The 25114-nt window shown below is 43.8% G+C and overlaps 1 protein-coding gene across 6 annotated transcripts in view; it reads right to left on the bottom strand.

The window, feature by feature from the left end:
* The window catches only part of RASGRP3 (RAS guanyl releasing protein 3), a 290955-nt gene that overhangs the window by 20334 nt on the left and 245507 nt on the right, over positions 1 to 25114 (bottom strand). For all 6 annotated transcript variants that reach the window (XM_030196501.1, XM_030196499.1, XM_030196504.1 and 3 more), the window contains 3 exons: positions 16473 to 16620; positions 9532 to 9568; positions 7660 to 7785 (listed from right to left, as the gene is read on the bottom strand). In XM_030196501.1, the coding sequence (XP_030052361.1) occupies positions 7660 to 7785; positions 9532 to 9568; positions 16473 to 16620 (311 nt within the window). The remainder of the gene's footprint in view (positions 1 to 7659; positions 7786 to 9531; positions 9569 to 16472; positions 16621 to 25114) is intronic.

Here is a 25114-nt window from a genome sequence, read left to right as displayed (position 1 = left end):
AACAATCAGAACTAATGGACAGAGAATAAGAGTGACATCAGCAGCTCATAGAAAGGTTTCTGTGCTTTTCTGGATGAACCCAGAAACAGGAGCTTCAAGTCACCATCACCCAATAACCATTAAGCTGTATGATGATAACTCACAATTTAAGGATGTCGACAGCCCCTCATGTATCACACTCTGTGTGGCTGTGTAGCTTGCATAGCACAAAAGCTGGTCCTGAGGGGGAGTTGGTGATGTGAACAAAGGCAAGGAAAATGGGAGTAATATTTAGATGAAGAGAGCATCAGGGTATGGGGCAATATTGCCCTTAATGAAGTATGCTTCTTCCCAGGGGCGTAGCCAGTATGGGGCCACGGGGGCCTGGGCCCCCGTAGATTTGCCCCTGGACCTCCCTGCTGACGACCCGACAACTCCCCCTCCTGCCGCCGCCTACCTTTGCTGGCGGGGGACCCCAACCCCCACCAGCCGAGCCAAGGTCCTCTTCTTCCCAATCCCGCGCAAGGCTTCGTTCTAGTCTGACGTCCTGTATGTTGTACGTGCAGGATGTCAGACTCACAGAAACAGAATGAAGCCATCTTCCTATTTGTTTTTCTTCTCCTCATTAGTATAGACCTTTCGTTATCCAGTTTCTAGGATGGAAACATTTTGGCCAGTCCTGTATTTGAAGCTTACAATTTAATATTTATCTATTGATCGGGATTTATTAACCACCCTTATGAAGAGTTTCACCCAAGGTGATGTACAGCAGGTGCAGTTTAACATAACATATACAATTTTATTAACCAGCATAATAATGGTAAAATGACCAAGTATATACAATCAATGAGGAAACCTTGGAAATGCCAAATTGAAACCTGATAATAGGACTAACATGAAACAGTATCAGAAATATCTTTCCTCTTTATGTCAACTCTTGTGTAACAGTAACAAATGGGCATCCAAGATTTATTTAAAAAACTGTATAAACAACTTCCAAATCCCTGCTTGCAGGAGATTCGTGCTTGGGGGCGGGAATTTGATCTGACACCAGATTCAATTAACTGGAAACGTTTTTGGTCTAAAACTAACAGACCCAAATGTTTAATAGTAGTAGTAGTAGATCACCTAAAGCACATTGGACACTGAACAAGATAGCGAAAGTTACACAGACCTGCTTATAATCGAACGAGAAAAACGCCCAAGTTCCGACCTAAATCGGGAGATGGACGTTTATCTCACAAAAACGAATAAAGCGGTATAATCGAAAGCCGATTTTGGACGTTTTCAACTGCACTCCGTCGCGGATGCGGACAAAGTTGATGGGGGCGTGTCAGAGGTGTGGCGAAGGCGGAACTGGGGCGTGGTTATCTGCCGAACAGAGATGGGTGCATTTCACAGATAATGGGAAAAAAGTATGCGTTTTTAGCTAGAATTTAGGGCACTTTTCCTGGACCCTGTTTTTCCACGAATAAGGCCCCAAAAAGTGCCCTAAATGACCAGATGACCACTGGAGGGAATCGGGGATGACCTCCCCTGACTCCCCCAGTGGTCACTAACCCCCTCCCACCACAAAAAATGAAGTTTCACAACTTTTTATTTTCACCCTCAAATGTCATACCCAGCTCCCTGACAGCAGTATGCAGGTCACTGGAGCAGTTGTTAGGGGGTGCAGTGGATTTCAGGCAGGTGGACCCAGGCCCATCCCCCCTACCTGTTACAATTGTGCTGCTTAATGCTTATTAGTCGTCCAACCCCCCCAAACCCACTGTACCCACATGTAGGTGCCCCCCTTCACCCCTTAGGACTATAGTAATGGTGTAGACTTGTGGGCAGTGGGTTTTGAGGGGGATTTGGGGGGCTCAACACACAAGGGAAGGGTGCTATGCACCTGGGAGCTCTTTTACCTTTTTTTTTTGTTTTTGTAAAAGTGCCCCCTAGGGTGCCCGGTTGGTGTCCTGGCATGTGAGGGGGACCAGTGCACTACAAATCCTGGCCCCTCCCACGAACAAATGCCTTGGATTTATTCGTTTTTGAGCTGGGCGCTTTCATTTTCCATTATCGCTGAAAAACAAAAACGCCCAGCTCACACATTGTTGAATAAAACATGGACGTCTATTTTTTTTCGAAAATACGGTTCGGTCCGCCCCTTCACGGACCCGTTCTCGGAGATAAACGCCCATGGAGATAGACGTTTTCATTCGATTATGCCCCTCAGAGTCATCTCCACCCCAAATGTTGGTCCTGCTCAGCTCAAAATGATTCTTTATCACCTATGCTATTTTCCTGTCCATATGTTGAATCCTACTGGTCTGATGTATGGGACAAAGTTTCCAAAATATTGACACTGGATACCAATATCAAAATCTCTTACAAGATTGTTATAATATGATCCTCTGCTCCAGAAATAATCCTCCCAGAGCCTATCAATAAACTTCTGGACCCCATGTTAGCTCTGGTTACTCACATCATTATTCTACATTGTAATAATAACACCAACTTGAATATGGATGAATAGTGGAACCATCTATGTGCTACCAGGACAAAGAGGCTGCGACTATCAGAAATCATCAAATTTCTAACTTAAAAACACATTTTGATCTATTCTACCAATCCAACTAACTTTACTTTTATGTTTATCAAGTCCATGCCACTTCCACGGCAATAACAGATATATATTTTATTTTAGCAACAATGATAATTCATTTTTTTTTTAATCAACATTTGCAGTAGTTTGTATGTTCTTCACTTGTTATAACCATTGTTACTTGTTTGATTATTCATGACTTCTTTTTCTCTTCTGTCATGTTTGCATATAAAATTTAATAAAAAAATTAGTTGAAAAAAAAATGAAATATGCACATTTAACAGCACTACAGGACTGTATAACAGAAATATGATAAATGTCAGTAAAATACAAACAATACTATAGCTAGCATAGAAGAACATTCAAATAACATAGTTATAATACAATGTCAGCATATATCCAATGCAGTATGGTATTTGTAGTTCTACACAAAGAAATCTGTGCTGCAGGTCTTTTACTGCATCATGATAGGCTTGTCAGAAAACCAGAACATGCCTATAATCTCACTCCTGGAACTGGGTAACTTGGAAGCTCTGTTAGTAGCATTTGGATAAATGAAAGACACATCAGTGCCAAGATGAGGTGAGTAGTGGTGTGCCTCAAGGATCGGTGCTGGGACCGATTCTGTTTCACTCACAAATATATTGAACAGAATCAGTCCCAGCACCGATCCTTGAGGCACACCACTACTCACCTCATCTTGGCACTGATGTGTCTTTCATTTATCCAAATGCTACTAACAGAGCTTCCAAGTTACCCAGTTCCAGGAGTGAGATTATAGGCATGTTCTGGTTTTCTGACAAGCCTATCATGATGCAGTAAAAGACATGCAGCACAGATTTCTTTGTGTAGAACTACAAATACCATACTGCATTGGATATATGCTGACATTGTATTATAACTATGTTATTTGAATGTTTGCCTATTTGCGGATGATACTAAGATCTGTAACAGAGTGGACACCCGGGAGGGAGTGGAAAACATGAAAAAGGATTTGAGGAAGCTAGAAGAATGGTTTAAGGTTTGGCAATTAAAATTCAATGCGAAGAAATGCAAAGTGATGCACTTAGGGAATAGAAATCCTCGGGAGACGTATGTGTTAGGCGGGGAGAATCTGATAGGTACGGACGGGGAGAGGGATCTTGGGGTGATAGTATCTGAGGATCTGAAGGCGACAAAACAGTGTGACAAGGCGGTAGCCGTAGCTAGAAGGTTGTTAGGCTGTATAGAGAGAGGTGTGACCAGCAGAAGAAAGGAGGTGTTGATGCCCCTGTATAAGTCATTGGTGAGGCCCCACCTAGAGTATTGTGTTCAGTTTTGGAGGCCGTACCTTGCGAAGGATGTAAAAAGAATTGAAGCGGTGCAAAGAAAAGCTACGAGAATGGTAAGGGATTTGCGTTACAAGACGTATGAGCAGAGACTTGATGACCTGAACATGTATACTCTGGAAGAAAGGAGAAACAGGGGTGATATGATACAGACGTTCAAATATTTGAAAAGTATTAATCCGCAAATGAACCTTTTCCGGAGGTGCGAAGGCGGTAGAGCGAGAGGACATGAAATGAGATTGAAGGGGGGGCAGACTCAAGAAAAATGTCAGGAAGTATTTTTTCATGGAGAGAGTAGTGGATGCTTGGAATGCCCTCCCGCGGGAGGTGGTGGAAATGAAAACGGTAACAGAATTCAAACATGCGTGGGATAAACATAAAGGAATCCTGTTCAGAAGGAATGGATCCTAAGAAGCTTAGCCGAGATTGGGTGGCAGAGCCGGTGGCGGGAGGCGGGGATAGTGCTGGGCAGACTTATACGGTCTGTGCCAGAGCCGGTGGTGGGAGGCGGGGCTGGTGGTTGGGAGGCGGGGATAGTGCTGGGCAGACTTACACGGTCTGTGCACTGAAAAGGACAGGTACAAATCAAGGTAAGGTATACACAAAAAGTAGCACATATGAGTTTATCTTGTAGGGCAGACTGGATGGACCATGCAGGTCTTTGTCTGCCGTCATTTACTATGTTACTATGTAAGATGGGAAATTTTGAACTCTCATTCATACCATAAAATGCTGATTGAGTTTCATTCCCTGGGGTACTGCTTCACCCTCATCATGCTAATCTAAACATTAGCAATCCTAGCAAATGTAAATTTTTTTTTTTTGGGGGTGGGGGTCTAGTAAAGTTGGATCTGAGATTTCATGCCAATCATACTGAACCCCCCCCCAAACAATATGGTAATTATGGTATTATGCTGTTTAAAAGAGCTCCCTTTATGCAACACTAGAGTTCAGCATTTATTAAAACATAGATATTAGTTCTGGGGACTTTTGTTGCTGGCAGTAAATCATATAGAAGCCCTGGTTCCCTCTAAGGTGTGCACATGCATGTGGTCACATGTCCCAACACAGGGCAATTTGGAGGACCACACAGAGTAGGAGGGCTCCATGCTAGTGATTGGCCCTGCCTGCCCAACCATTGTTTGCTAAGACGAGCCCCTGCTAAGGCCCCAAAACTTCAACAAGCAAGGACTAGAAGCCTGCAAGTAAGTGCCTTGCTGGGCCCTCCCAAATACCTTAAGGGGGCACTTTGATTGAGGCTGGTGAAGGGGATAAAGCAGAGGGAAGGGAGATGCTGGACCCAGGGGGAGGTGAAAGAAGAGAAAGGAGATGCTGGGAGAAGAGGAGATGCTGGGAGAAGAGGAGATGCTGGATTATGTGGGAAGGAGGGACTGGAGAAAAAGAGAAGCTGATGCTGGACCATGTAGTGAGGAGGGGGATAGAGGAAAGGACGTACTGGAGACATGGGGGGAGAGAAGGGGATGATGCTGCACACCTTGCGAGGGGGAGGGAGGTGCAGTTAGGGAAGGAAAGGGGATACCTTGGATGCCTGGGGAGGGAGGTGGAGAAAGCAAGGAGAGATGATAGAAACAATTGTGGAATGCACTGCCAAAGACTGTGAAAACAATCTACGACCACCTAAACTTCAGGAGATCATTAAAGACCTACTTATTCAGAAAAGCATTCCCCACCAACCTAACTTAGATGCCTCAACCCTGCAACACAGCAAAACCTATAGATTATATTGGACATTATATATTCCTTTCTATTTTCTATCCCTATGTACCTGATTATACTATCCTTACCCGACCCTAATATCAAATTGTATTTGTTTCCATACCGGACTTGGCGATCGCCTTTACGGTATTATGTAAGCCACATTGAGCCTGCAAATAGGTGGGAAAATGTGGGATACAAATGTAACAAATAAATAAACCTGGGGAGGGGTTATGACAGGGAAGGGAATACAGTTCTCATATCATGTAATGAGCCATCATAAGGTAATGTAATTTAAAAAATTTTGCTTGAGAAGAAACATTTTTGCTTATGTCAACCCGGTCTTTAGAGGGAACTATGCTCGGTACTATACTAAAGCAAATACATACAGGGTGTCTAGTTAAATTCTAATTCATACAAGTTTAAAAATTCCATGTATCCAAACTGAGAAAGGTATGCTTAGTATTTTGTAAGTCCACATAATAAGACCAAATATTTTGAAGAAAGTAGAACTAACTTTAGAAGTCAAATATTTGCAACCTGTGAACTTTTTATGCATTTTTGGAGATGAAATTCTTCCAAAGAAAGTCTAACTGAATCTTGCAGTAAATAGTTTTTAGATTTATTGTAGACCAAATGTTGACATCAGATCATGCTGGTACAGTATCTTCACTGACAGGCCGATGATCAAATTCTCCATGCTGGTCTGAACAGTGCTGTAAAATTAGCGCCGGAACAGCATAGGGAAATAAAGCCCTGATGAACAACACTAATAGCATGCAAATTTTTCACTCGGGCACAATCCTCCTGCAGAAGAGGTTTGACAGGTCTGGGATTTTCTCCTGGGCCTGTCAAACCTGGACCTAGCCCCCCCCCCCCTACCGCCAAAGGGACTGGAGGTCCAGTGGACCCCCAGGCCCCTCACCCGCCCACCAAGCCTGACCTGATCCCCCAAAGGCTAGCCCTAGTGGGCTTGTGGTTGGGGGTCCCCCCAATCCAACACCCTTCCCCAGTACCTCAAACGTTGGAGGAGGATAGACTAGCACTTCCTTCTCCTCAGGGTGCCACCTCAAAATGGCAGCGCTGAGCCCTGCCCTTTGCATCCTGGAATGCGCTGGGTGGGGCTTGGCTTCCATATAAGGGATGCACCAGGCAGGGCTGGGTGCCACCATTTTGAAGTGGCATCCTGAGGAAGAGGGAGTGCTGGTCCCTCCTCCTCCGTTTGAGGTACTGGGGAGGGGGTTGTGTTAGGGGGACCCCCCACCGCTAGCCCACTAGGGCTAGACTTCAGGGGGGAGCGAGGGACTGGAGGACCAGGGTCTCACTGGACCACCAGGGTGTTTTTGCTATTTGTGGGAAGGTTCAGGGGTCCATTGGCTCCCTGGGACCTTACCCATTGGGGGGTTGGGGGTCTGGGGTCCACTGGACCCCCAGGATCGACGGTGAGAGCCCAGGCTGATAGTGACAGTCCGGGCTGCCTGCTGGCCTGGATGGGGGAGGAGGAGGAAGAGGGAGCCTTAACCCTAACACCAGCTCCAAGCTGGCATAGGGTTAAGGTAATATGAGCACTGTTGGATCAGAGTGCTTGTTGTTTGCCACACCAGAGCTCGCTGATCATTCGGCACAGATAAATGCAGGAGCTAGTGGCCTCTAGTGCCTGCATTTACCTCATCTGCCTGTGAGTGAAATGGTGTTCGTAAGTTACCTATTGCAGTGTATCACAGGTTATCACTTAACATTATTGTTATATCACTGCATCAACATTATTGTTATAATTGTTATAATTTGGCTAAGAAAAACTGTAAGACCTCTATCATGAGCTGAAGATGGTCTCTTCTTGGGCTTTTTGCAGAGACTGATAATGTACACTGGGGGGAGGGGCTTAACACCCTACTGCCAGCTCCATTTGACACGTGATAATGATGTGACAAATGGCCAAAGCAGGAGAAGTAAACCTCTTTTTTTTTTCATAATACTTTTATATGAAATCCGAACCATGAGCATGACTCTATGCAGAGCATCAGTGTGATATTAATTCCTCTTCTTTACCTGGTGGCTGGGATGGGCTGCTTGGCAGTGATCCATGGTTACTACCCAAAGAAGCTCCCCTGGAGAATTTCCTGCAGGCCAGCACCAGTAGCTCTTTACATTGCTTATGGCAGTTTGCACCACAGTCTGAAAAAGATTAGCACACAGGAAACTCAAAGTCTGAAGCATGTGTTTATTATGAATGTGCATTTATTTGAAATGACATTTTCTATGTTGTTTTGGGTCATTTTTTGCCCAAATTTACAGGAAAAACCCCACAATTTTTTTCCTGTAATTGTAAATAGTCTGCACTCTTCCAAAAAAGTATGCACTATCGGGAAAGAATATCTTGCCAGCAGTGCAAACTCCTTAGAGTGAGTACACAGCCTTTCCGAAAGAGTGCACACCACTAATGATATTGCCCCCAAAATTAAAAAATTGAAAAAAAAAAAACAAAAAAATTACAAACAAAACATAAAATTTCTGTAAATGAAACAGGAAAATTTTAAGTGTCCTTTTACTAAAGCGTGCTAACAGATTTAGTGTGAACTAAATTATAAAACACCCATTACATTTCTATAGGTGTCATCATTTAGCGTGTCCAAAATCTGTTAGCGAGCTTTAGTAAAAGGACCCCTAAACAAAAAGAAAATTTGGGGGTTGCACACCCGTAGAGGGTCTTTTATTGAGGTATTGGTTTCTATTGCGTTGAAATTAATAATATCCCACTGGAAAGATAATTCTCCAGTTAATATTATTCTTTGGTGGAATTGGGTTTTGTTGTACAAAAAATATGAGCAACTGTCAATACGCTTTATACCTGGACCTACTAATGGTCCTCAGAAGTGGAAAACTTTGGATCTCTTTCTATTATCTATGGCTTAGCTACTGACCAATGTTTGTACTCAGCTTAATGTATACCATTGTATTGTAGTATTGTACACGTTGTTGGGTTTTTATTTTTTCTTTTTGATGTATTATTGAAAATTCAATAAAAATATTAAAAAAAAAAAAGAAATGCAAAACTAGGTTTACCGAGGGATTCAATAAGCTGTATTACAGGTCAGGGAATTCCATAGTAATTTTTTTTTGCAGTTAAATAGCAAGTACATGTTAGTAAATAGGCCCTTTAGACTATAGCCCCCTGCAGCTAGAGAAATACCTACCCTATCTGAATGTAAAAGGCGTGATCTAATTTAAATATACTGGATTTCTGTATAGTATAGCTTGTTTGCGTGATACACATTTGTGTGTATAAACATGTACACACAAAGAGCATGCCACTGTGAAAGCAGATACTGAAGTTGTGCAGAACCATAGTCAGAGCAGACAGGAGCCTTGAAATGTTGCTCAAAATATTGGCTTTCAGTGGAATCAGTGCTGTATGCAAATATTCCAATTAAAATTTGAAAACTTTAGAAGAGGTGCCATCACACCTCTCAGATCACCTCCTGAAGCCTGACAGGGCTGAGACACTCATAACTCTACTAAGTTAGCTTCTGTAATACCCTATGGCACAGACTGTTTAAAACAGGCCAACCCAGTTGAATCGTGTCTTTGGAAGGAATGAGGTTGAGGCTTAAGGTTAAGAGAATTGCTTCTCTGGCAAGGGGTGAGGTGGAAGAGGAGGTTAGGATGGTCATGATTTGAGAACCAGTGCTTCAGATTCTGTCATTTCTATAATTTCTCTCTGAATATTTACTCATCTTAACTAATATTTTATGCACTTCTCCTCTAATAATAGCATTCAGCAATCAGCACACAATTACTTAATCACTGCTCCAATTCCATGAAGCTATTTTGGTTTCCTTCAGTATTAGCCTTTGATATCTTATTTTGTCCCACATTGTGCTGCTACTCAGGATATGAAAACAACATCCACTTGTGATTTACCTTTGCACTTGTATCCTTGTTTGATTATACCCCAGAGCTGCAACGAAAGACAAAAGAATGTCAGAGAATCGGCAAGGAAAGCGGAAGGAGAACAAGGCCATGGAGAAGGAAGTTCCAGTGACTTCACAAGCACAAACAGGATACAACAGTTCTCAACACCCTTCCTGTTAAAGAGAGCTGCTGGCTCAACCAGTGACACTGCATCCCCCTATAGCAACACAAAGGGCCTCATTCTTCAAGGTCTATTATAGGAGAATAGATCAAGCAAAATCAGGCACTATCCCCTTCTCCCCAATCAATTGGCAGAGAAGTGCCCAAGTCAAAGACAGGGGAAATGACAAGGAGAGTGACAATGGTTAGAGTGTCATTTTGTTAAAGGAGTGAGAGGGCATCGCTCCTGCCCTTAAGACCCCATTAAGCCACCAAACCTCAACAAGGTAGGCCCAGGGGGCCTACGGAGATGGGCTCAGTTGGCTCTTCTTTACATTGGTGGTGAGAGAGAGGGGGATCAGCACTGTGGGGGAAGGGGGACACCAGGAAGGCAGATACCAGAATCTGGAAATTAACTGGGCACTGGTCAATATTCAGACTGGAGCCCGGCTAGCTTTGTGACTAAAGTTACGACAGCCTATTTGCTATCCTAACTTTAGCCACTTACTTAACTGGTTAGCTGTCTGAATATGGCCACTAACTGGTTAAGTTCCAGCTCCTCCCCAAGTTCTACCCATGGACCATACCAGCACTAACCGGACAGTGAAGGGTTAGTCTGTGGTGATATTCAGCAGCACTGTCTAGTTAAGTGCCACTGAATATGAACACTAAGGTGATTTAACTAGGCAAGAGCTTCTCCTGCCCGGTTACATCAGTGTGAATATCAGAGGAAATGTATTTTATAATCTACTTACATATTTGCAAACTGCACCCACGCTTCTCTGTACAAACCTACCCAGGGCTGGTATTAGGCATTCAGGGGCCTACTAACACTAACACTAACAATAGGAAAGGGGCCCCAAAGCCCACCTGAAGCTATGTCTTCTTCAGCTTGAGGAAGGCTTGGGGCTCCCTGTAGTAGGGAGGCCCAGGGCAATTGTTTTGTTTGTCATCCCCAACACTGGCCCTGTGCCTTCTGGCCAAGTAATATGCCATTATGTGAAAGTGTGTATTTTACATCACTTGGTGTTTCATAAAATGCCACATGCGCATGCCTATGCTACTTGCCTCTTTCATTAATCCTTTACACAACTGAGAAGTTCTGAGAGAAGGGGACATTTCTCTGGTAAGTGAACACTATTTTGCTTTGTGCTTTGAGAATTTAAAGATTGGGGTTTAAAGGAGAAATTGTAGGTTAGTGATAGGCAAAATAAAAATATAAAAAAGCAAATTTTATCAACTAATCTCCATAGTCTTTTCTCCTTAGTTTTAAAAACTTTGTACCACAGCATTAAAAGATAGACTCTAGCAGGCACTGCAGGATATAGTTTAGTCTTCCCACTCACCCCTAGGACAACTCTTCATTTATAGTCAGTTATTGTAATTAGGGTAACAAGCAAGGAGTGCTCTTGCAGAGTTTTAAATACATTTCATTAACATCTAAGAAGGAAACACTAAATAAATCATACTATATAAACTAAAAGACATTTTTATATTAGGCTAATATCCTTAATACTGTAGCAAGTTTCACATTTTTGAAAAACTCAAAAACACTAAGATGGAGTCAGCAGTCCAGCAGCGAGAGGGGTGCTATCCAGTCTTTTGCATTGAGTGTCACATGTATGATTATCTCCCAGATGATGAGATGTCATATGTGTATGCCTGATGCAAAGAGCTCCTAGCTCTCAGAGAATGTGTCCGTTTTCCTGAGGCTAGAGTAGCAGATTTGGTGGAGCTGAGGGAGACAGAGAGGTACATAGAGGAGACCTACAGGGATGTTGTAGAGAAGTCCCACCTCCAGTCTGGTAGCCCCTGTGCTACCTTGAAGGAGGGAGGTCTCCTAGAAGGAGAGCATCACCCTGGTGAAGTAGGAAGTACTTCTGCAGCCAGGACCTGCCCACTAGGGGATGTACTATCCTCACGCGCGGAGGATATGTCTCCAAGTGCTGCCCAGGAGGGAAGGGTTAGGACAGCTGTTGTAGTTGGTGATTCGATCATTAGGCATATAGATAGCTGGGTGGCTGGTGGACGTGGGGATCGCCTGGTGACTTGCCTGCCTGGTGCGAAGGTGGCGGACCTCACGCGTCATCTAGATAGGAGTTTAGATAGTGCTGGGGAGGAGTCGGCTGTCTTGGTACATGTGGGTATCAATGACATAGGAAAATATGGGAGAGATGTTCTGGAAGCCAAATTTAGACACTTAGGCAGAAAGCTCAAATCCAGAACCTCTAGGGTAGCATTTTCTGAAATGCTACCTGTTCCATGCGCAGGGCCCATGAGACAGGCAGAGCTCTGTAGTCTCAATGCGTGGATGAGACGATGGTGCAGGGAGGAGGGTTTTAGATTTGTTAGGAACTGGGCAACATTCTGGGGAAGGGGGAGCCTATTCCAAAAGGATGGGCTCCACCTTAACCAGGGTGGGACCAGGCTGCTGACATCGGCATTTAAAAAGGAGATAAAGCAGCTTTTAAACTAGAAATTGGGGGGAAGGCCGACAGTTGCTCAAAAGTGCATGGGTTCAGGATAAGGTATCTTTCAAAGATGTCACCAAAACAGGGAAGATAGGGTATCCTGATAGTGAGGTTGCAAAAGAGATCATAGTAGATCAGATGTCCTTAAATAAAAACAAAAAAACAGACAAAAGATTGCAAATTAATACTGTCAAGTACTGAGAATGATGTAAATAGGAACAAACATAGTTTGAAATGTCTATATGTGAATGCCTGGAGCCTAAGAAATAAGATGGGAGAGTTAGAATATAGTGCACTAAATGAAAAATTAGATATAATAGGCACCTCTGAGACTTGGTGGAAGGAGGATAACCAGTGGGGTACTTTCATACCGGGGTACAAATTATATTGTAGTGATAGGGTGGATCGAGTTGGTGGAGGGGTAGCATTGTATATTAAGGAGAGCCTTGAATCATATAGATTGAAAATTCTGCAGGAAACAAAACACTTCTTGGAATCACTATGGATTGAAATTCCATGTGTAAAGGGGAAAAGGATAGTGATAGGAGTGTACTACCATCTGCCTGGCCAGGATGAACAGACGGATGCAGAAATGTTAAAGGAAATTAGGGACACAAACAAACTGGGCAACACAATAATAATGGGTGATTTCAATTACCCCAATATTGACTGGGTAAATGTAACATCAGGGCATGCTAGGGAGGTAAAATTCCTTGATTAAATCAAGGACAGCTTTATGGAGCAGCTGGCACAGGAGCCGACGAGAGAAGGAAAAATTCTAGACCTAGTCCTTAGTGGAGCACTTGATCTGGTGCAGGAGGTAATGGTGCTGGGGCCGCTTGATAACAGTGATTATAATATGATCGGATTTGATATTAGCTTTGAAGTAAGTATACATAGGAAATAAAATACGTTAGTGTTTAACTTTAAAAAAGGAGACTATGATAAAATGAGAATGGTGAAAAAAAAAACTTAGAGGAGCGGCTGCGAGGGTCAAAAATTTACATCAGGCATGGATGCTGTTCAAAAACACCATCCTGGAAGCCCAGGCCAAATATATTCTGCATATTAAAAAAGGAGGACGGAAGACCAAACGACAGCCGGCATGGTTAAAAAGTGAAGTGAAGGAAGCTATTAGACCTAAAAGAAAATCCTTCAGAAAATGGAAGAAGGAACCGACTGAAAATAATAAGAAACAACATAAGGAATGTCAAGTCGAACGCAAAGCGCTGATAAGGAAGGCTAAGAGGGACTTCAAAAAAAAGATTGCGTTGGAGGCCAAAACACTTAGTAAAAACTTTTTTAGGTATATTAAAAGCAGGAAGCCGGCAAAAGAATCAGTTAGACCGCTAGATGACCGAGGAGTAAAAGGGGCGATCAGGGAAGACAAAGCCATAGCGGAGAGATTAAATGAATTCTTTGCTTCAGTCTTCACCGAGGAAGATTTGGGTGGGATCCCGGTGCCAGAAATGGTATTCGAAGCTGACGAGTCGGAGAGACATGGAGGGGCATAATTGAACGAAAACGCCTATCTCCATGGGCGTTAATCTCCAAAAACGGGTCCGTGAAGGGGCGGACCGAACCGTATTTTGGGAAAAAATAGACGCCCATGTTTTATTCAACGATGTGTGAGCTGGGCGTTTTTGTTTTTCAGCGATAATGGAAAATGAAAGCGCCCAGCTCAAAAACGAATACATCCAAGGCATTTGTTCGTGGGAGGGGCCAGGATTCATAGTGCACTGGTCCCCCTCACATGCCAGGACACCAATCGGGCACCCTAGGGGGCACTTTTACAAAAACAAAAAAACAGGTAAAAGAGCTCCCAGGTGCATAGCACCCTTCCCTTGTGTGTTGAGCCCCCCAAATACCCCTCAAAACCCACTGCCCACAAGTCTACACCATTACTATAGCCCTAAGGGGTGAAGGGGGGCACCTACATGTGGGTACAGTGGGTTTGGGGGGGTTGGACGACTAATAAGCATTAAGCAGCACAATTGTAACAGGTAGGGGGGGGATGGGCCTGGGTCCACCTGCCTGAAGTCCACTGCACCCCCTAACAACTCCTCCAGTGACCTGCATACTGCTGCCAGGGAGCTGGGTATGACATTTGATGGTGAAAATGAAAATGTGTGAAACATCATTTGTTTGTGGTGGGAGGGGGTTAGTGACCACTGGGGGAGTCAGGGGAGGTCATCCCCGATTCCCTCCAGTGGTCATCTGGTCATTTAGGGCACTTTTTGGGGCCTTATTCGTGAAAAAACAGGGTCCAGGAAAAGTGTCCTAAATTCTAGGTAAAAACGCATACTTTTTTCCCATTATCGGTGAAATGCGCCCATCTTTGTTCGGCAGATAACCACGCCCCAGTTCCGCCTTCGCCACACCTCTGACACGCCCCCATAAACTTTGTCCGCATCCGCGACGGAGTGCAGTTGAAAACGCCCAAAAATCGGCTTTCGATTATACCGCTTTATTCGTTTTTGTGAGATAAACGTCCATCTCCCGATTTAGGTCGGAACTTGGGCGTTTTTCTCGTTCGATTATAAGCTGGTTAATGAATTCTCTGTAAACCTGGAGGATGTAATGGGGCAGTTCTACAAACTGAAGAGTAGCAAATCTCCTGGACCGGATGGTGTTCATCCCAGAGTACTGATAGAACTGAAAAATGAACTTGCAGAGTTATTGTTAGTAATATGTAATTTATTAAAATCGAGCATGGTACCGGAAGATTGGAGGGTGGCCAATGTAACGCCAATTTTTAAAAAAGGTTCCAGAGGAGATCCGGGAAATTATAGACCAGTGAGTCTGACATCGGTGCCAGGCAAAATGGTAGAGACTATTATAAAGAACAAAATTACAGAGCATATTCAAAAGCATGGATTAATGAGACAGTCAACATGGATTTAGTGAAGGGAAATCTTGCCTCACCAATCTACTACATTTCTTGGAAGGCGTGAACAAACATATGGATAAAAGTGAGCCGGTTGATATTGTGTATCTGGATTTTCAGAAGGATTTGACAAAGAACCTCATGAAAGACTCCAGAGGAAATTGGAGAGTCATGGGATAGGAGGTAGTGTCCTATTGTGGATTAAAAACTGGTTAAAAGATAGAAAACAGAGAGTAGGGTTAAATGGTCAGTATTCTCAATGGAGAAGGGTAGTTAGTGGGGTTCCCCAGGGCTCTGTGCTGGGACCGCTGCTTTTTAACATATTTATAAATGACCTAGAGATGGGAGTAACTAGTGAGCTAAAATAAATTTGCTGATGACACAAAGTTATTCAAAGTTGTTAAATCGCAGGAGGATTGTGAAAAATTACTAGAGGACCTTAGGAGACTGGCAGACTGGGTGTCTAAATGGCAGATGACGTTTAATGTGAGCAAGTGCAAAGTGATGCATGTGGGAAAGAGGAATCTGAATTATAGCTATGTCATGCAAGGTTCCATAGGAGTCATAGACCAAGAAAGGGATCTAGGTGTCGTCATTGATGATATGTTGAAACCTTCTGCTCAGTGTGCTGCTGTGGCTAAGAAAGCAAATAGAATGTTAGGTATTATTAAGCAAGGAATGGAAAACAAAAATGAAGATGTTATAATGCCTTTGTATCGCACCATAGTGCGACCGCACCTTGAATATTGTGTTCAATTCTGGTCACCGTATCTCAAAAAAGATATAGTGGAATTAGAAAAGGTACAGAGAAGGGCGACGAAAATGATAAAGGGGATGGGACGACTTCCCTATGAGGAAAGGCTAAAGTGGCTACAGCTCTTCAGCTTGGAGAAAAGGTGGCTGAAGGGAGATATGATAGAGGTCTATAAAATAATGAGTGGAGTGGAACGGGTAGATGTGAAGAGCCTGTTTACGCTTTCCAAAAATACTAGGACTAGGGGGAATGCGATGAAGCTACAATGTAGTAAATTTAAAATAAATCAGAGAAAATGTTTCTTTACTCAACGTGTAATTAAACTCTGGATTTTGTTGCCAGAGAATGTGGTAAAGGTGGTTAGCTTAGCAGAGTTTAAAAATGGTTTGGACAGCTTCCTAAAGGAAAAGTCCATAGACCATTATTAAATTGACTTGGGGAAAATCCACTATTTCTGGGATAAGCAGTATAGAATGTTTTGTACTTTTTTGAGATCTTACCAGGTATTTGTGTCCTGGTTTGGCCACTGTTGGAAACAGGATGCTGGGCTTGATGGACCTTTGGTCTTTCCCAGAATGGCAATACTTATGTACTCATGTAAATATTTGGGGCAGGAAAAGGCAAAGTACAGTAAGTGACATAAATCTACAATCAGGTAATAGTAAATATATAGACTTACAAATCCCGCACAATGCTCACAAAAAGTTGGTTTCAAGTAGGTCATCTCCTGAAAGTTATGAACAAATCCTGGTCCCATTTTACAGTGCAGTTGGGAGTTAGCCCTTAGGAAGTAGGCCATCATTTCTTCTTTGCTGATAAGGCCATCCCTGTGCAAAATAAAACAGCAAGCACAGGGAATGGAAAGATAGAAGACAGAATCTATTACTGTCAGAGTATCAGAAGTTCAAAAGAATGTTCTAGAACAATGAGAGGACCACAAATTATTCATTTATTTTAAAATATTTATATTCCTTTAATCCAACAGATCCTCGACAGATTACACTAAAACATGCAATGCAAAAGCCTTTGATCCTTGGAATTTAGAATTTTTAATAATCCTAAAGCAAATCGGAGGAATTACAAGGGATATGAGCCATGAATAATGTTACTTCTAATTTTTTCCTGGGCATCTGTGGGTATGCCCTACTGTTGGGTACATAATTTTTGCAAGTGAGCGGTAGCAGTGGGGTTGGGGAGAGGCCCCAATTCCCCTAGCATAATCTCTCCTGATTCTTACCCTTATCTTCTAGCATCTGCCCCTAGCTCCTTCCCTCAAAGCTGCCAAAAAGGAACAATTAAAATGGTCACCGCCAACCAAAGGCATTAAAGGGTGCTTTCTCTATAACACCCTCTGTGACACCCATTGGCCAGCAGCAACAATCTGTCTTCCCTCTCTAAGCCTGATCACACCACTTCTGTGGTACACCAAGACCAACCAATCCTAATGGACAGGATTCTGAGTTCAGCTTCTCCTTTCCACAACATTTAGTACTATGGTCTCAGCTACAGGATGCCCTTCTTCAATGGGTTTTTAATGTTTGCTAGGTATATGCCACAAGATTTGCATTAAGACACTTAACCCTCCATCCATCCATCATACCAATCATTTCTCTTTCTCATCCTTCCATCTTCCCCTGCTCTATTATTCATCCTTCCATCTCTGACTCCCACATATTCATCATCTCCATCTCCAATCTCTCCATTTCTTAGCTTCCTACTCAACTCTGGTTATTCTTTTCACAATCTCCTCCACCATGCACAGGATCATTGTAATACTGACAATTAGCCCTGGAAAAATGCATCATCTCTTAGCAACCATTCCTGATAAAGACAATCAAGGCCAGTGACAGTGGCTCACTGTGACATCATCATGTCATGCATATCATAATCTCTCAGCAGAAAAGTCAAGGTGACAACTGTGACATAGCTGTCTCACTGGCATTATTTTTCACAATTTATTGAACATTAATTGTGTTTTGAAGGACTCTATTATTTTTTGTTAAACCTCCAGTTAGGCTTGAAAGAATATTATTTCAGTAAATTTTCTCAAGTGTAACTTTCTTAATTATTTTACCATAATGCACTCCATATTATAAGCTATAAGTGGCACTATGCAGCAAAGTTGCAACTCAAGTTCCCCTCCTTCCCCAATTTCTGCACCTCCTGGTTCCTCTTCTGCCCCCTTCCTCTATCTTTTTCTCCCACCCTTTCCCTCTTCTGTTATCCTAGGATTCATCGCCTGACTACTCCCTCTGCCTCTGTTTTCTTACCTCTCTCCTTACTCCCTCCTCCCAAGTAGCCTAGTGGTTAGTGCAGTGGACATTGGTCCTAGGGAACTGAGTTCAATTCCCACTACAGCTCCTTGTGACTCTGGGCAAGTCACTTAACCCTCCATTGCCCCTGGTACAAAATAAGCACCTGAATATATGTAAACCACTTTGAATGTAGTTGCAAAAACCTCAGAAAGGTGGTATATCAAGTCCCATTCCCCTTTCCCTTCTCTCTCTTTCCTCTATCCCTCAACCCCCAAGTTCATCTCCTGACCCCCACACTCTCCAGGTTCATATTGTGTCTCTTCCCTCTGCCACTATCCAAATCATCAACTATCCCCTCCCTATTACCCCACCTCAAGCTTCCTTTCTAAAAAGCTTTCCTTGCTGTGCATTATTCATACAATTCAGGTACTGTCTCAACTCTGTCTCTCTTTTCCTTATATATTTAAGTCTTCCAATGCCATCCTTTTGGTGCGGGCTTCACACCCTGCCCTTGTACATGTCACTGGTGTGGCCTCACCTAGAGTACTGTGTTCAGTGCTGGAGCACACAGTGCAGGAAGGGTAGAGATAGAATGGACAGCCCACAGAAAAGCAACCAAAATAGTGTTAAGAAGTAATCAAGAAAGTGTCATGGGAAAATGTACTGAAACAATAATTTTTCAAGTCTAACTGGAGGTTTAACAAAAAATAGTAGAGTTCCTCAAAACACCAAAAGCCATAAGAAATGAGACTTGAAGACTTCAGTATATATTGGTGATATTTAAACTCTGTGGTTAGCTATCAGCTATCTGGATAGTGATGATATTTAGCTTTTCTGCTGTTCTAACCTTGAAAACTACGTACGACCACCTACAGAAAAACACTAAAAACTCACCTGTTTAAAAAGGCATACCCTACCGATCCAACATAAATGACTGATCCCTGTGACACAACATCACTAAAGATCGTAATGGACATTACACAACTCTTCCGCTGAACGAGCCTTTTATGTGGTCCTACCACATGAACCTATCCTAACACTACATCGCCTTGTATTTGTTTATCCCGGAGCCTGTAACACTTCTCCGGCACTATGTAAGCCAAAATGAGCCTGCAAATAGGTGGGAAAATGTGAGATACAAATGTAACAAATAAAGAAAGAAAGAAAGAAAAGAAAAAAAAGCAGACCTGCCAAGTCTCCCGCATTCTCCTGCACGCCTGCCAAAGCAGGAAATTCTCCTGTGGAGACCCAATGGTACCACCGCACCAACACTGCTGCTTCTTCTAATGAGCAGCAGTAGTGGCAAAACAACAAAAAGCAAGCACAGAGCAACAGCCTTCAGGCATGCACTGTCGGTTCTACTGGTCCTCTGCCCCTGCTGACATTAACTTCCCGTTCTGGGGTTGAGGACCAGCAGAGCCGACAGCGCATGCCTGAATGCTGTGACTCCACACTTTTTTTCTGTTGTTTTGCCACCGCTGCTGCTCATCGGGAGAAGCAGCAGTGGCCAGGAAACAGAAGATACCGGGTGGAGGGGGGGGCGGTGTGCATAGGAGCCAACTTTTCAAAATGATTGGGGGTGCTGAAATTTTTTTTTTTTACAGGTGGTGCATTCCCCACCCCTTGCCCCCTCCTCTCCCCTGCCCCGCCTCTCCCCTTCCCCCCTCTCCTCTCCGACCCCCCTCTCCTATCTCTCTCCCCCCTCCCTCCATGTTCCAGGCCCTCCTTCCCTCAGAGTTCCATTCCCGCCCTCCCTCCTAGTTCCAGGCTCCCTCCTCCCTCCCAGTTCCAGGCTCCCTCCTCCCCTCTCTCCTTTCCCTCCCTCCCTTCGAGTTCCAGGCCCCCCTCCCTTCTCTTCTTTCTCTCCCTCCCTCAATCCGAGTTCCAAGGCCCCCCTCCGTCCGAGTTCCAAGGCCCCCCCTCCCTCTCAGTTCCAGGCCCTCCCTCTCCCCCCCCCAGTTCCAGACCCTCCCTCCCTCCGAGTTCCAAGGCCCCCCGCTCTCCCTCCAAGTTCCAAGGCCCCCCTCCGAGTTCCAAGGCCCTCCCCTCCCTCTGAGTTCCAAGGCCCCCCCTCCGTTCGAGTTCCAAGGCCCCCCTCCCTCTGTCCGAATTTTATGTTTAAATCATTTTTATTACGAAATAAAGTACAGAGTCACATGTCTCAAAAGTCCTTAACAACATTCCTAACCGAGATCATGCATATCTAGCAATAAACTTTAGCCAAACTTTAGAAACATTTCCCCCCCTTTCCCCACTTATCTTCTATCCCTCCCCTGTTCCTCTTCTCTCCCCTCTTTCCCCCCTACCCCCCAACCCTTAAAAGATACATATGAAAGGCAGTCAGCTCATAGAGAATTTTAAAAGCCCTCTTTTTACCTCATCAGTGAAAAGTGTGCACTGCTGCAGGTTCGTTGCTTCAGCCTTCCTTTCTGTCTCTCGGCTCTGGTCCCGCCCTCATTTCCTGTTGAGGGCGGGACCACAGCCGACAGATAGAAAGGAAGGCTGAAGCAACGAACCTGCAGTGCACGCTTTTCACTGACGAGGTAAAAAGAGGGCTTTTAAAATTCGGACAGGCGGAGGGATGGAGGGAGGGACAGCCGGGCGGCCCTGGAATCGGAGGGAGGGAGGGAGGGAGGGATGGCCCGACAGCCCTGGAACTTGGAGGGACTTTTAAAATTCTGGCTGGGCTGGAACGAAGGGAACTTCCGGTGCTAAAAATATTGGGGGTGCTCAAGCACCCACAGCACCCACGGAGTCGGCGCCTATGGCGGTGTGTGGAGAGGCAGGAGATCCTGAATGGAGAGACAGAAAGAAAAATGATAGAAGAGTGGGGAAGCTGGATAGAAGAGGGGTAAAGAGAGAGATGATGAATGGAAAGATGGGGACAGAAAGTGGGGAACACATTGGATGGAAAGGGGCTGAAGAGAGAGAAGATGCTGGGTAGAAGAATGTGGAGAAAGGGGAAGACCATGGCTGGAAGGATGGAGAGTGAAAGGTGCTGGATGGAAGGACACAGAGATAGAGGGAAGATGCTGAAAGGATGGGGACTGAAAGAGGGGAGATGCTGGATGGGAGGATGCAGAAGGAAGACTCTGGAAGGATGGGGAAAGAAAGAGAGAAGACATGGATGGATGGATGGATGGATGGATGGATGGATGGATGGATGGATGGATGGATGGATGGATAGGGAGAGAAAGAGGAAAGATGCTGGATGGAAGGGTAGAAAGAGGAAGAGGGCAAAGATGGAAGGTTAGGAAGAGAAAGGGAAAAGATGCTGGATGGAAGAATGCAGAGAGAAGGAGGGGGAGGCATTGGAAGGATGGGGAGAGAAAGGGAAGACGCTGGATGGAAGAGTAGGAAGAGAAAGAGGGGAGACACTGGAAGAATGGGGAGAGAAAGGTGAAATGCTGAATGGAAAAGGGGAGAGAGAGAGAACGTAAGAGTAGCCATACTGGGTCAGACCAATGTTCCATCTAGCCCAGTATCCTGTTTTTCAAACAGTAGACAAGCCAGGTCACAAGTATGTGGCAGAAACCTAAATCGTGGCAACACTCCATACTACAAATTCCAGGGCAAGCAGTTGCTTCCCATGTCTGTCTCAATAGCAGACTATGGATTTTTCCTCCAGGAATTTGTCCAAACCTTTTTAAAACCAAGATACGCTAACCGCTGTTACCACATCCTCCGGCAAACAGTTCCAGAGCTTAACTATTAGTTGAGTGAAAAAATGTTTCCTCTTATTTGTTTTTAAAATATTTCCATATAACTTCCTTGAGTGCCCCTAGTCTTTGTACTTTTGGAATGAGTAAAAAAATCAATTTACTTCTACTTGTTCTACACCACTCAGGATTTTGTAGACCTTGATCATATCTCCCCTCAGCCATCTCCTTTCCAAGCTGAAGCACTCTAACCTCTTTAGCCTTTCCTCATATGAGAGAAGTTCCATCCCCTTTATCATTCTGGCTGCTTTTCTTTGAACCTTTTCTAATTCCGCTATATCTTTTTTGAGATACGGCGATCAGAACTGAACACAATTCTCAAGGTGAGGACACACTATGGAGCGATACAAAGGCATTATAGTATTTTCGGTCTTATTCACCATCCCTTTCCTAATAATTCCTAGCATCCTGTTTGCTTTTTTGGCCACTGCCGCACACTGAGCAGACGATTTCAGCGTATTATCTACAATGACACCCAGATATTTTTTTCAGTGCTGACCCCCAAGGTGGACCCTAGCATCAGGTAACCGTGATCCGGATTATTCTTTCCAATATGCATCACCTTGCATTTGTCCATTTTAAATTTCATCTGCCATTTGGATGCCCAGTCTTCCAATTTCCTAAGGTCTTCTTGCAATATTTCACAGTCCACACATGTTTTAACAACCTTGAATAGTTTTCTATCATCTGTAAATTTGATCACCTCACTTATCGTTCCGATTTCTATATCATTTATAAATATGTTAAATAGTACAGGTCCCAGTACAGATCCCTGCGGCTCTCCACCCACTTCCATTGAGAAAAATGACCATTTAACCCTACCCGTTTTCTGTCCAATAACCAATCCTAATCCACACCAGAATCTTGCCTCCTATCCCATGACTCTTTAATTTTCTCAGGAGTCTCTCATGAACTTTATCCAAAGCTTTCTGAAAATCTAGATACATCAACTGGTTCACCTTTATCCACATGAAGCAAACTGGTGAGGCAAGACTTCCCTCGGCTGAACCAATGCTGACTCTGTCCCATTAAACCATGTTTGTCTACGTGTTCTATAATTTTATTCTTTATAATGGTTTCCACTATTTTGCCTGGCACCGAGGTCAGGCTTACCAGTCTATAATTTCCTGGATTACCCCTAGAAGGAATGGAGAAGTAGCCTAGTGGTTAGTGCTGTGGACTTTGATCCTGGGGAACTGAGTTCAATTCCCACTGCAGCTCCTTGTGACTCTGGGCAAGTCACTTAACCCTCCATTACCCCTGGTACAAAATAAGCACCTGAATATATGTAAACCGCTTTGAATGTAGTTGCAAAAACCTCAGAAAGGCAGTATATCAAGTCCCATTTCCCTTTAAAAAATCGGCATCACAGTGGCCGATTTTCAGGTTCTACGGACAATTTTAACGACAGGTTACATATTACTAACAGCAGATCAGCAATTTCATGCTTGAGTTATTTCAGTACCCTTGGATGTATGCCATCTGATCCAGGTGATTTAGTACTCTTTAATTTGTCAGTTCAGAACTCTGCTGCACGTCTTATATTCCGCCAGAACCGATACACTCATATCACCCCTCTCCTCAAGTCACTTCATTGGCTTCCGATCAGGTACTGCATTCAATTCAAGCTTCTGCTACTAACCTACAAATGTACTCGATCTGCAGCCCCTCCCTACCTCTCAACCCTCATCTCCCCTTACGTTCCTACCCGTAACCTCCGCTCTCAAGACAAATCCCTCCTTTCAGTACCCTTCTCCACCACCGCCAACTCCAGGCTCCGCCCTTTCTGCCTCGCCTCACCCCACGCGTGGAACAAACTCCCCGAGCCCATACGCCAGGCCCCCTCCCTGCCCATCTTCAAATCTCTGCTTAAAGCCCACCTCTTCAATGTCGCTTTCGGCAACTAACCTCTACACCTCTACCCAGGAAAGCTAGACTGCCCCAACTTGACATTTCGTTCTTTAGATTGTAAGCTCCTTTGAGCAGGGACCGTCCTTCTTGGTTTATTTTGTACAGCGCTGCGTAACCCTAGTAGCGCTCTAGAAATGTTAAGTAGTAGTAGTAGTAGTAGTTTGGCTCAATACATCTTCCAGGTTCACCGATATTTCTTTCAATTCCTCCGCATCATCACCCTTGAAAACCATTTACAGTACAGGTAGATCTCTTTTATCTTCTTCTGTAAAGACAGAAGGAAAGAATTTATTCGGTTTCTCCACTATGGCCTTGTCCTCCCTGAGCGCCCCTTTTGTTCCTTCATGATCTAATGATCCCAAGGATTCCCTCGCAGGCTTTCTGCTTCTGATGTACCTGAAAAAGTTGTTACTGTGAGTTTTAGCCTCTACGGCAAGTTCATTTTCATATTCTTTTTTAGCCTTCTTTATTAATGCTTTGCATCTGATGTGCCAGTGATTATGTTGCTTCTTATTTTGTTCGTTTGGGTCCTTTTTCCATTCTTTGAAGGACAATCTTTTGGCTGTAATGGCCTCTTTTACTTCACCTTTCAACTATGCAGGCTGACATGTTCTCTTCTTTCCACCTTTGCAAATACGTGGAATGCATCTGGGCTGGGCTTTGAAGATGGTATATTTGAATAATGTCCACGCCTGATTTAGCATCCTAACCTTTGCAGTTGATCCTTTTAGTTTCTTTTTAACCATTTTCCTCATTTTATTATAGTCACCCTTTCGAAAATTAAATGCAGCTACAGTTGATTTCTTTTGCAGGTTCATCACAGATAGTAGCTCAAACTTGATCATGTTATGATCACTGTTTCCCAGGGGATCCAACACTGCCACCTCTCACACTATGCCCTGCACACCACCAAGGACCAGATCCAAAATGGCTTCCTGTCTCGTCAGTTGCTGGACCAGCTGCTCCAAGAAGCAGTCGTTTATTACATCTAGAAATTTTCTCTCCTTGAAACTCCCTGATGTAACATTTATCCAGTCAATATCGGGGTAATTGAAATCACCCATTATTATAACATTGCTCAATTTGCCAGTTTTCCTAATCTCTGTAAACATTTCTTCATCCGTCTGTTCATTCTGTACCGGTGGACGGTAGTACAGCCCTACAAGAATACTCCTTCCCCTCACACATGGAATTTCTATCCTTAATGATTCCACGCTGCTGTCTCATGTGGAATTTTTATTTTATTTGACTCAATTCCTTCTTTAACATATAGCACAACACCCCTCCAATTTGATCCTCTCTATCATTGTGATACAATTTGTACCCTGTTGACACAGTGTCCCATTGATTGTCCTGTTTCCACCAAGTCTCTGAGATGCCTATTATATCTACCTCATAATTTAGTGTTATGTATTCTAACTCTCCCATCTTTTTTT

The sequence above is a fragment of the Microcaecilia unicolor genome, chromosome 3, assembly GCF_901765095.1.
Source record: "Microcaecilia unicolor chromosome 3, aMicUni1.1, whole genome shotgun sequence".
NCBI classification, from domain to species: Eukaryota; Metazoa; Chordata; class Amphibia; order Gymnophiona; family Siphonopidae; genus Microcaecilia; species Microcaecilia unicolor.
The sequence above is the reverse complement of the archived record's forward strand: the minus strand, read 5'-3'. Positions and strand labels throughout refer to the sequence as shown.